This window comes from Alligator sinensis, unplaced genomic scaffold (assembly GCF_000455745.1).
Source record: "Alligator sinensis unplaced genomic scaffold, ASM45574v1 scaffold222_1, whole genome shotgun sequence".
Classification (NCBI taxonomy): Eukaryota; Metazoa; Chordata; order Crocodylia; family Alligatoridae; genus Alligator; species Alligator sinensis.
This window is the reverse complement of record NW_005841912.1, coordinates 1,620,538-1,631,340: the sequence shown is the minus strand read 5'-3', so window position 1 is coordinate 1,631,340 and position 10,803 is coordinate 1,620,538. Positions and strand designations below refer to the sequence as shown.

The 10,803-nt window shown below is 45.6% G+C and overlaps 1 protein-coding gene across 1 annotated transcript in view; it reads left to right on the top strand.

The window, feature by feature from the left end:
• The first annotated feature begins 6,777 nt into the window (after positions 1 to 6,777).
• LOC102376179 (alpha-fetoprotein-like) overlaps positions 6,778 to 10,803 on the top strand; it is a 34,008-nt gene continuing 29,982 nt past the window's right edge. The window contains exons 1-2 of the mRNA XM_014517513.2: positions 6,778 to 6,886; positions 8,397 to 8,513. Of these exons, the coding sequence (XP_014372999.1) occupies positions 8,429 to 8,513 (85 nt within the window). The 5' untranslated portion in view covers positions 6,778 to 6,886; positions 8,397 to 8,428. The remainder of the gene's footprint in view (positions 6,887 to 8,396; positions 8,514 to 10,803) is intronic.

The window sequence follows — 10,803 nt, the reverse complement described above, 5'->3', positions numbered from 1 at the left end:
CGTTTATCACTCCCCACGTGGGGTAAGTGATGGAATAAGCCCCCTCCCTGCCCCCTTCACCCCGTGGAGGGAGGGGACAGATAAAGCCTGTCTATGCCCTGGCGCCTAAAAGGGCCATGCTGGCTGACGTCTGGCAGTGCCTCCGCTCCTGCCTCTGGAGTGGTGAGGGGGCAGGGACCATGATGGGGGCAGCACCTCCTCTCCTGGTGTCCTGGTATGAGAGCCTCTTCCCAGTGGGGGTCCATGCTGTGGGTGGGGGCAGGAGCAGGGTGGGGTGGTCAGAGCTGCTGCAGACTGCGCGGGGCAAGTGGCAGCAGCACTAAGGGGGCTTGGGTGTCTATAGACACCCCTGCAAGCCCCGATGCTGCCACTTTCCCCATGCAGTCTGCGGCATCTCTGACCGCCCCACCCGCACCATGCTCCCCCCTCCCCACTTGCTGAGAAGAGGCTTTTGCTCTGGGATACCAAGAGAGGGTCTGCTGCCCCCATCACAGTCCCTGCCCCCTTGCAGCTCCAGTGGCAGGGGCGGGGGCATGGCCAGAGGCTGGCCAGCACAGCCACCTTAGGCGCTGGGGCATGGGTGGGGTTTATTTCCCTCCTCTGTTTGGCATCTGGCAAAGGGGACAGGGAGGGGGCTTATTCTGCTGCTCACCCTGCACAGAGAGTGATTGGCAGCGGCAGTGGTTGGGGCAGGCAGACTCCATTGTGGTACCCTGGGGGCAGAGTGGGGAATGAACCCCTTCCCTGTCCCCTCTGTTTCAGGGCACCATGCCGGCTGGCCTTGGCCACACCTCTGCATCTGCTGCTACAGCAGTGAGGGGGGAGTGCCAGGTGGACTCCTGCTCGGGTCTGTGCTCGTGGGACAGGGAGAGGGGAATTAAATCCCCTTCCTGGTCAGTTCACTTCAGGCTACTGCTGGGCCTGGCCACATCCCCACTGCTGGAGCAGTGACCGAAGAAATGCTTGGCAGGTCCATGCTAGTGTGATAAGGGGGGGGGCAGGAATAAATCTCTTCCTTGCTCCCTTTGCCTTAGGGGAGCCAGCATCTGCCTGCAGGTGCAATGCTAGGGAGCAGAGGGGTGGGGCCAGCCCTGATCCACTGGAGCAGACAGCACAGCCCTGCCCAGGGCTGCAGAGCATGCTGGGATGCTGGGGGACTCTGGTTTAACTTAAACCAGGAAGGGGTCTGGGACAGAAGTTCCATAAACCAGTGTGAGCTCTATCAGTTAAGTCGGATACCACATTCAACCAGGTTTATCTCAAACTGGTTTCAATCATTTTGAAACTGGTTTATGTGTAGTGAACTTATGTTCTGTTACAAGGTTAAGCCAGTTTCCGCTTACTTAAACTGGTTTATGTGTAACTTCTGTCCCTAGCCTTATGGTCTAGGGGTAGCTTTTCCTACCTCCTTACCCCTTCATTTCCATCTCTTGTAAAATAGTTGAAAAGTCCATCATTTTATAAGTGATTATAATTACTACAGGCCAAATTTTGATACCCGTACTCCATTCCAGGGACAACTGGCTCTGCAGATGGCCTTCTTGATTTCAATGATAGTTGAAGAAGACTATCAAAATTACAGCCAGAAGAAGTGATTCTTACTTTTGAGGTGCCCCATTCAAAACATACAATATGATCAGGATCCCTACATTGCACCAGCATAATGGCAGTGGGATGGGAATTACCAAACAATGAAGACATTATATTTGTATAGGAAATACATATTTTTAGGCTGGCAAATAATCTAACACACAATACCTATTTTATATGCCTTCCTGTAAAGGAAAGATAGAGTTCATATTTCTTTTGGAGATACTCAAGGTATTGCCTACAGACACTACTCCCTGCCTGTAAGACTGATGCTGATTAAAATTGAGAAGCGTTCTTACTACACCACTCAAAGGAGGTGTTGGTACAAAGTGAAATATTTAGAGACAAAAGTAGAGCTGGTTGAAAATTTAAGCAGCAGTGTCATGATTAAATTTCATGTTTAAATACCTGGGTTCCAGGTAACTTTTTGTTCACAGCTTTGTAGTATTGTTGAATTTAAGAGTATTTATAGTCATGAGGTTTTTCCCAAAACATGTATTAATTCATCCAAAAAATCTCTGCCATATGTACATTGTTCTCTCTTTATCTGCTAGTATTTATTTCCCAGCCTAAGGGTTCACAGCAGAAACAATACTATAGGACATCGATGATGAGGGACACAGTGAAAACAGTAAGCTATGAATGGACTATGTGTAAAGCAGGCTGAGGATTATTAATCAAGGCTATGTCAACCCTGCAACTGGGAGGTGCCTTTACACCATGTATAGGCATAGCTAAGCTATCTTTAATTTAGTGAGCCCAGGGAAGAATTGTAACAGAAATAGGAAGGTACAGACTCTAGTCAGGACTGTATAACTCTCTTGGGCACTTCGGATTTGTAGTGGAATTGCTGGTGAAATGTAGAAAGACATCTTTGTTGCAATTCTTACCTCCTCTAGTTAAATTAAAACTACCTTGGATGTGCTACATGTGCTGGCCTCACAGCTCCCACTGCAATATGGAAATCCCTCAGACTACTGGGTGAATGCAAAGCATGTTCACAAATGTCAGGACTGGTTTGTTGAATGACTCACAAATTAAAATTCATTTGCAATGGGCATTTTCTCAAGGAGTACAGCAATCAGGGGAATTGTTCAGATGTGGATGATCTGAAAGATGGAACTCTTAGCAATAAGAGATGTATTATGAAGGATAGTGGAGTGGGATCAGGCAGGAGAATCTCAAACCAGGCATTAGGAGAGGGAAATGGAAGGGAGGGGGTGTTTTGTTTTGTTTTTAACATATCACTACATGATGGGGCTCAACATTTCACTGTTTTAAGGCAATACGTTTGGAATTTTCTAGCCCTCACTGTGAACCCCGCTATGCCTGAAAACATGAAGAAAACAAATTCCAAAGGCTAAAACCCCAAGAGGCAAGTGAGGTGCAAAGAAACTTCCCCACCAAATTCAAATTAATCATTTTGGGAATCTGAATTGTAGTTTCTGAACACTGAAGCTGGTAACACTACCTGCAGCAGAACCAATGCAGGTCTTTTGTGCTACAATAGTGTAGAAATTCAAGTGAGCAGACTCTGGTATACACTGTTATCGGTTTGGGTTTGCATTAAGTATCTGTCCTTTTGTCAGGAATACTATTACAGAAAACTGTGCACCAAAAATTCAGAAAAGGCTAATGAAATGAAAACATCCTACTGTGGAGCATTGCAAGCTGTGAGCTTAGGTGACCATCAAGTGGGGAGCAAGTGTCAAGAGTCAGGGAGCTTCTACTGAGAAAGGCCTGGTCTTCAGTCCAGCATTTTCAAACAGCTATTGACTGCAAAAGCTTCTCATATTTCCTTCTCTGGTATACCAATGTACAGGGGAAAGGTGGGCTTACAAACAGTATCTTTTAGGTTCTTTATAGTCTTAAAGAACATCACCCAATCTTTGGATTGTACCTGGAGCTGGACAGGAAGCCAGTGGTAAGACCTGAGCCCAGCTGTTACCTGATAACAGAGGCTCACCCCATTTGGACAGCAGCAGCTGCACTCAGCACCAGTGGGAGCTTTCAAGTGAACTTCCAAGTTATCTGTAAGAGTAGACGGGCAGACTGTCTGCTGGCATAAACTTGAGTAGCTCAATGTGCATCCTGAGAAGCAGCACCACCATTACCACCCTCTTAGTTGCCTAAAGACGGATCAACACATGCAATTAATGCAATAAAATAATTCTTCCTGGAGAGCGCAGCTATATGTGCTCCCTGTTGGCAGCAAATCTGCTCCCAACGGGAACAGCCCAGTGCAGAGCTGCTCCAGCCCTGCTCTAGCTCCCTACAGCAGTCAGGGGGAGCTCCAGGCTCACCCTGGGTGCTAGCCCAGGGGCTGGCAGGAAGCACAGGGCTAGTCCCCATGAGCACCAGACTAGGAGAGCTCTGCTGGCTGTAGTGGCAACTGTCTCCTGGCCCCGTGCACATCGGGAGGGGTCGTGATGTGCATAGGGCCAGGAGACAGCTGCTGCTGCAGAGCTCTCTTGGCCCCCTACACATGGAGCAAGCCCTGTGCCCAGCAGGTCTTCCCCATGCAGCCAGGACCTGGCCCAGAGCTGTTCCTTCTGGGGCATCTTCCAGCCAGCTTCAGGCTGTGTGAGTATTTTCCTGAGCAGCCCAGGGCTGGCTGGGAACTGTCCCAGAAGAAGGGCAGTTTCTGATCAGCTCTGGGCTGGGTGGGGAAATCCTTGCACAGCCTGGAGCTGGCTGGGACCTGCCCCAGAAAGGAAAGTCCTGGCCAGCCCCAGGCTGCTCAGGTTGCTGCCCCTGTTCCTGGCCAGCCCTGGGTTGGGTGAGGAAGCAGGGAGGTCCTGAATCCCAGCACTGATTGCCTCCTAGCTCCTGTGGGGAGCCAGGAGCTGAGTAGCACCAGGACTGGGGTAGTTCCCCATCCTGGGGTATTTTGCCCCACTAGTGTTGGGGCTGACCAGGAGCAAATTTACTCCCAGTCAGCATCTACACATGTGCTACTGCACAGTATCTATTGCTCAGTTAGTTTACTACCTGTATTTACAGGTAGTAAATAACTGCACACTAGACTAATTTACTTTGCAGTAAATGTACACACATGTAGATGGTGGCACTTTACTATGCAGTAGATTACTGTGCAGTAAAGCATCTTGTGTAGACACACCCTAAGTCCTTTATTGCAATGGTGCTCAAATGTCTGGCCTTGCAGGCTGGATGAGTGGCAAAGGACTAGTCTGTGGGCTGGATCCCACATGCACCAGCCTGATCTCAGGCATGGCCCAACCCTTCATGCTGGATCTGGCCTGTGTGCTGGCCACACTACATGCCAGTGTGGGCCAGCACATGAGGCCATGTGATTCAGGGCCATGTCATTTAGCTTGCAGGTCTTCCCACAGGGCCTGAAATTTGGCAGTAGGGGAATGGCAATTAACACTGCCACTGCTCCCACCACCAAATTTACAAATCTGTGGGGAGACCCATGAACTAGATAATATGGCCTTGTGGGCCAGAGGTTGAGCACCACTGGATCCTGCCCTTAGTGCTAGACTTATGTCTTCTTTCCAGATCATGCAGATATCATTTTACACTTGCAAATAAAAAAGAACATTCAGGTACCCTTTCAGATGCAATTTAAAAAGCCTGAAATGGAAAAAGAGGTTTCTATGCTGCTGACTGGATACAGGGAGAAAGGAGGAGTTTAACTGAAGTCTTTTAAAACCAGCAGTGAACTGAATGGTTTCTCACACACTTCCTCTCTCAGATATTAATGAAAACAGGTCACATCTGGTTCTCTAATGCCTTGCAGCTTGTGTAACCATAAATAAGCAGGCAAAGTGAGCTTCAGATACTTTCATGGGCACAACTGTGTGGTGAATGCTGGTGTGGCAGCATTTTGCACAGGATTAAATTGCAAGACAAGATGCAGAGTAGTGAAGAACCAGGAGTCTTTCAGGAAAGAAAACACTGTGGGCACATCCAGACAAGTGTGCAAGTGCATTTCCCTGGGGACAAATAGCAACGGTGCAATATATGCTGCTGCTACTTGTCCCCAGGGAACGCCCATGCACACATGCTCTGGTGCATGGCAAGTTGCCCCAGGTGGGGTAGGGAAGGTTGGGGCCAGGACCTGGTGTACTGGGGGCCTCCCAGGGCTCCAGCAGTGGCAATCTGGCAGCAGGGAGCCTGGCCAGCAGCTGAAATGTGGCTCCACCTGGCCAGGCTCCGGTTACAGACAGTGCATTCTGCCACCATGTGTACCAACCCTGCTTTTTCCAGTGTGGGATTTTTTGGGACTGGTATCAAAACCCCCCAAAGCTGCAAATTAGTAGTGCAGGGAATGCCTGCATGTGTGGTGAGTGCAGTGCCGCAGGTGGGTCTGTGGCACCACATACTGCACATGTGCTCATCTGGATGTGCCCCTTATGACCAAAGATCCCTCTGTGGCATGCTGCAGCATTGGCTCACTAATGTTATGAAGGAAAGAGAGCCCTAATTCCCTGAATTATCACTGTATTAAACTTTTCTCCAGAGAGATTCTCCTATGTAGTCTAAAGTTCTGTATCTGCTCATGGAGCATTAGAGTCAATACTAGGACAGGAGTGTGATGCATTGTGAAATGTGCTCTGAACAGACTCATTTTTTATCCAGAGGCAAGGAGTCTTGGGGTCAATTCAGATCTCAGCCTTCTCCTTCACTTTGAAAGACACTGGGTGCATCTACACAAGATGCTCACTGCACAGTAGCCAAGCAATATTGTGCAGTAGCACATCACAATACAGACAGTGCTAATACAATACTGCCCAGCATTATTAGGCTATTGCTCAGTAGCATTACCTAAAAGACAGTCGCCGGCACTACTGTGCAGTAACTTGGGCTACTGTGCATTTATTTAGTACTTGCTAATAGAAGTACTAAATAAATGTACAATAATGACTGTGGAGTAGCATCTCGTGTAGACACGCCTACTGTCAGCTTGCCCACTGTCAACTTTTGGGGTCTTCTCTACCACAGGTTCAGGAGGCACCTATCACTGTTCTGTGGTATACAGCTTTATTAGCCCTCATCTAAAGAGTGCAACACTACAGCTGGAAGACACTGAAAGAAAACCTCTCTTTCCCCCAGGCCCTGAGTGCAACAGTGCCTGAGAAATGTGCCTGACTGAGACGTCAGGAGGCCAAAGTGCTCTGTTTGTGTGCTGACCTGTAGAGGCTTCACTTGTGGTAAGCAGCACAAAGAGTTGAAGGCCAAATTCTGCCAGGTGGGAGTGGACAAATAATGCTGCCTACCCTCCCCCACCTTACTGGGTACTTATTTAACATGGAGAATAAAAACAACTAAGGTAGGAGTGAGCAGGACTTTTTCCAGCCCCTGTTCCTACCCTGGTCTTCCTGTGTATGTTTTCCTAATAAGATACGAGTAATGCACACTATGACTCTCATCCTCTCTGCTTCCTGTCTGATTGCTTTTCCAGCTATTCTTCACTTCTAGAGTACCCTTTGGCTGCCTCTGAGGAGACATTGTGTCAATTCTAGGCCAGGGAGCACCCCAACTCTGTGTGCAGGAGTCCTCTAGAATGGATCAGCATTATCCATTCTCTATCTCTGAATCCAAGGGAGCAAACACACGAGAGAAAATAATGGTTAAGATGATGAAGAAATGACAGCCTAGATTTAGTTCTGCGAAAGGAAGCAGCAAGACTACCTTGCCACCTCTTTGCAAGAAGTAGCTAGTGAGTGTAGGCCCTTAGAATGCGTTTGGGCAGGATGAAATCAATCAGAAACCAACAATGGGCTAACACACAGGGGAGCAGTCTAGTGTCTCCCAGGGCTGGAATGACCCCTAGCGAAACTGCACTAAATCCCAAGTGTGGGTTTCAGAGCAGATGAAATTCAGTCTGCTCTTGATTACGGTGTTTGTCATCTGTTGTGGGTCTAATGAAGAAGTCTAGTACTGGAATCAGTAGCTTTCAAGCAGATGTGCTTTTTCTTCTATGTAGTTATTTTTTCTTACCCAGGACTTTTGGGGTAATGCTATTAGTCTAGCAGCTTGAATTGTGTCTTTATCGTCTTGCATTTCAAACCTTGTATGCCAGCTCCTCTGCTCTGGGAGACATGCTCCCATAGGCCCTTTTGCCCTACTATTTTCTGCCCATACTACCAGGAGCTTTGTGAACCTCATCTTTCCTGTCCCAGATCTGGTATCTGTCTGTGCAGCGTTCAGTGCTTTTTACACTGATTTTCCCTTTTTTACAATAGATTTTTATTTTCTCCTTCTTGAAATATATTTCTACAGATTTCTAGCTTTTTAGACAGAGGCTTTTCCATCGTACAATATTCCATACTTTTCCTTCACTATTGTCCTATAGCCAGGAGTGCGAGAGAACTTGATCAGCAAGCTAGGAGGTAAAAATTATAGATTTTTGCATAAACTTGAGGTCCTTCACTCCACAGGGTACCTTCAGCAGAGCATTCACCTTTAAATGATCTATTTCAGGGGGAATGGAAGAAGGTCAGTATATGAGTGTAGGACAAAGAGCATAAGTAAGGGAAAAAAAAGGAGTTTGTTTGCATCTCTTGTTTGAAATGAGATAACCCAAGTTACAAATGTCTATTTGCCTAAATTCTGAAAGACTAATGAATTTACAAGGCCTTTTTGTGACAAGTTGTCCAACTAACAAGCACAATAAGCAAATAATTTTATCTGTTTAATTATTAGCAGGAATATCCCCAAAGTTCTAATCTTATATATATATATGATCAGAAAAGGGTTTTTCATTAACCACACACAACTTCAGAAGAGTATAAAAGAAAATTCTTTTTTTTTTGCATCTTTCTACCTTCCCTGTGCAGTCCAGCACCACCATCCCAAAAATTCCGACATAATGAAGTGGGGAACATTAATTTCTTTTCTTTTTGTTGTAAGCCTTACAATAGCAAAAGCCCTGCCCAGAAGTTATCGGGATGTAGGTAAGACTATTTATTGTATGCTAACTATATACTTTCAGATTATACTAATGGCTACAACAGGATGTTTGTACAGGTGTGGGGATCTTGGAGGGTCACTGTCATTTCTAGCCTGGTCTTGTGGGGAGTACATGCCATCACCATGCAATACTGCTATAGTAGCCCTGATCCCATTCTCACTGAAGCTGATGGCCACATTCAAATTAGAGCAAGGTCTGACTCATTACATACTCCTGACTACTTAGAATTGGCTATTACCTTTCAAAGCCAGAGGGGCTGGGCACTGAGGCTGGGTTTGTGAATGTGATTTAGAATTTGCTGAAGGTGCTGAGTCACTCTTGAAGAAATGCAAAACTCTACAACTCTTGGTTCGGAGATGATACCTTTTATTAGGCCAACTAAGAAATCGCCAGAAAATCTCTTTTTCTGCAAGCTTTCAGGCACCCACACCCTTCCTCAGGCTCAGGGAAAATTAAAGATGGTAAAAAGTCCCCATAGGTAGAAAATAAACTTCATTTTTGCAAGAGGAAGCTGAAGGGGGAAGTCTGTCCCCCTGGGTCTATGAGAGGGTCTTTGTGAGTTGCTCTTTGATGTGCAGTTAAAATTCAAATAAAATTTGAATAAAATGCTGAATTTTAGCCGATTTTGGATTTAAACTTCACTGCTGAGCAACAAGAAAGATTTCTACACCTCCTTGCCTGTCTGCCAACTGACACCACCAGGGAAGGAATCCTGCCTTATCTGCACATCAAAGAGCAACTCACAAAGACCCTCTCATGGACCCAGGGGGACAGACTTCCACCTTCAGCCTCCCCTGTGTAAAAATGAAGTTTATTTTTTACCTATGGGGACTTTTTACCATCTTTAATTTTCTCTGAGCCTGAGGAAAGGAGTGTGTGCCTAAAAGTTTGCAGAAAAAGATTTTTTGCGATTTCTTAGTTGGTCTAATAAAAGGTATCAATTCTGAACCAAGAGTTCTTTTTGTCTCAGACCAAAATGGCTACCAGATACATCCCCGAGTCACTCTTGAGACACGTGATGTTCCTTTGCTGGCAAGTTGCTCTCACCTTCCTCATGTAAGTTAGCAGGAGCTTTGCATCAGTCAGATGAGCAGGATTTTATATTTCATGTAGAATACTCAGTGACACTCTTAGTACAATCAGTTGTTATATATTGGTTTTATATATTGGTTTAGAAAAATAAATTGGGTAAAATATTTAGCCATTTAAGCCCCAGTTCTGCAACTCTTTTAAGCTGAAAACCCATTGGCTTTGGTAGGACTATTTATCCTTAGAACTGGAAATCTAGAAAATATTTTTTAGTACCAAATAATCAGCCCCAGGTTTGTTGCTATTTAATGCTTTGAGAATCCATGCCATACAATGCTGTTTTTGTTCAGAGGTGGACAATATGAAGGATAATTTTGAGCCTGTAGTGCATACACGAGCTGCTTCTTGCACACTTTAGAAGCTTCATCATACTGACGGAATGATCAGTCTTTCAGGTTGGAAGGCCACAGGCTTTATAAAATGCTTTGACAGTGTAAGACACAATTCTAGACATATCTTCATCACTTCTTTTTACATGTTCAGATGTCTTGCGAGTGGGACACAGCGGGCTTCATTTTTCTATGGCCTTGGGTCTTTGCAATTGATGCAGACCCAGTTCAAAGCAAGTGTAAACATTTATGGGGTGGTAATCTTTTGCACCCACTTGGCAGAAGTGTAAATAACCATGCAGGGTGAATTGGAGTAACAGGGCCCCTGAAAAGAGAAGTTCTTGATAAAAATGTCAGAAAATTCCCAGACTGATCAAGAGCTCAAGAAGTTCTAGGTTAAAAATCAGGTTTCCTTCAACATACACAGGCAAACATCTTAGTTTTCATAATTGACGTCTTTCCCACCATGTCCCATAGTCATCACTTCTTTCACTTCAACAATGTTGTACCACAGCCTTTAATGTTGATAGGGGGAGGCTTGTTAGAACAGAAGAATATTTTTTTACATAATCTTTAGTTATTTTAGGTCCATTCTGTTTCCCTGTGCCAAATTCTAGGCTACATTCAGAGGGTGCAACTCCATTAACTTTAGTGGAAGTTCATTCACACATGCAGTGATGAGTTTAATAGTTTAACTCAATTTGGTTGTTAAGCCTTAAGATACTGTCTGAGCAACTCACATAAGCCTCATTACTCTGATATCTGAACACCTCACAAACTTGAATATACTTCCTACAACTCACCTGTGAGGAAGGAAAGTCCCATTATTCCTATTGTGCACATTGGGAAGTAAAG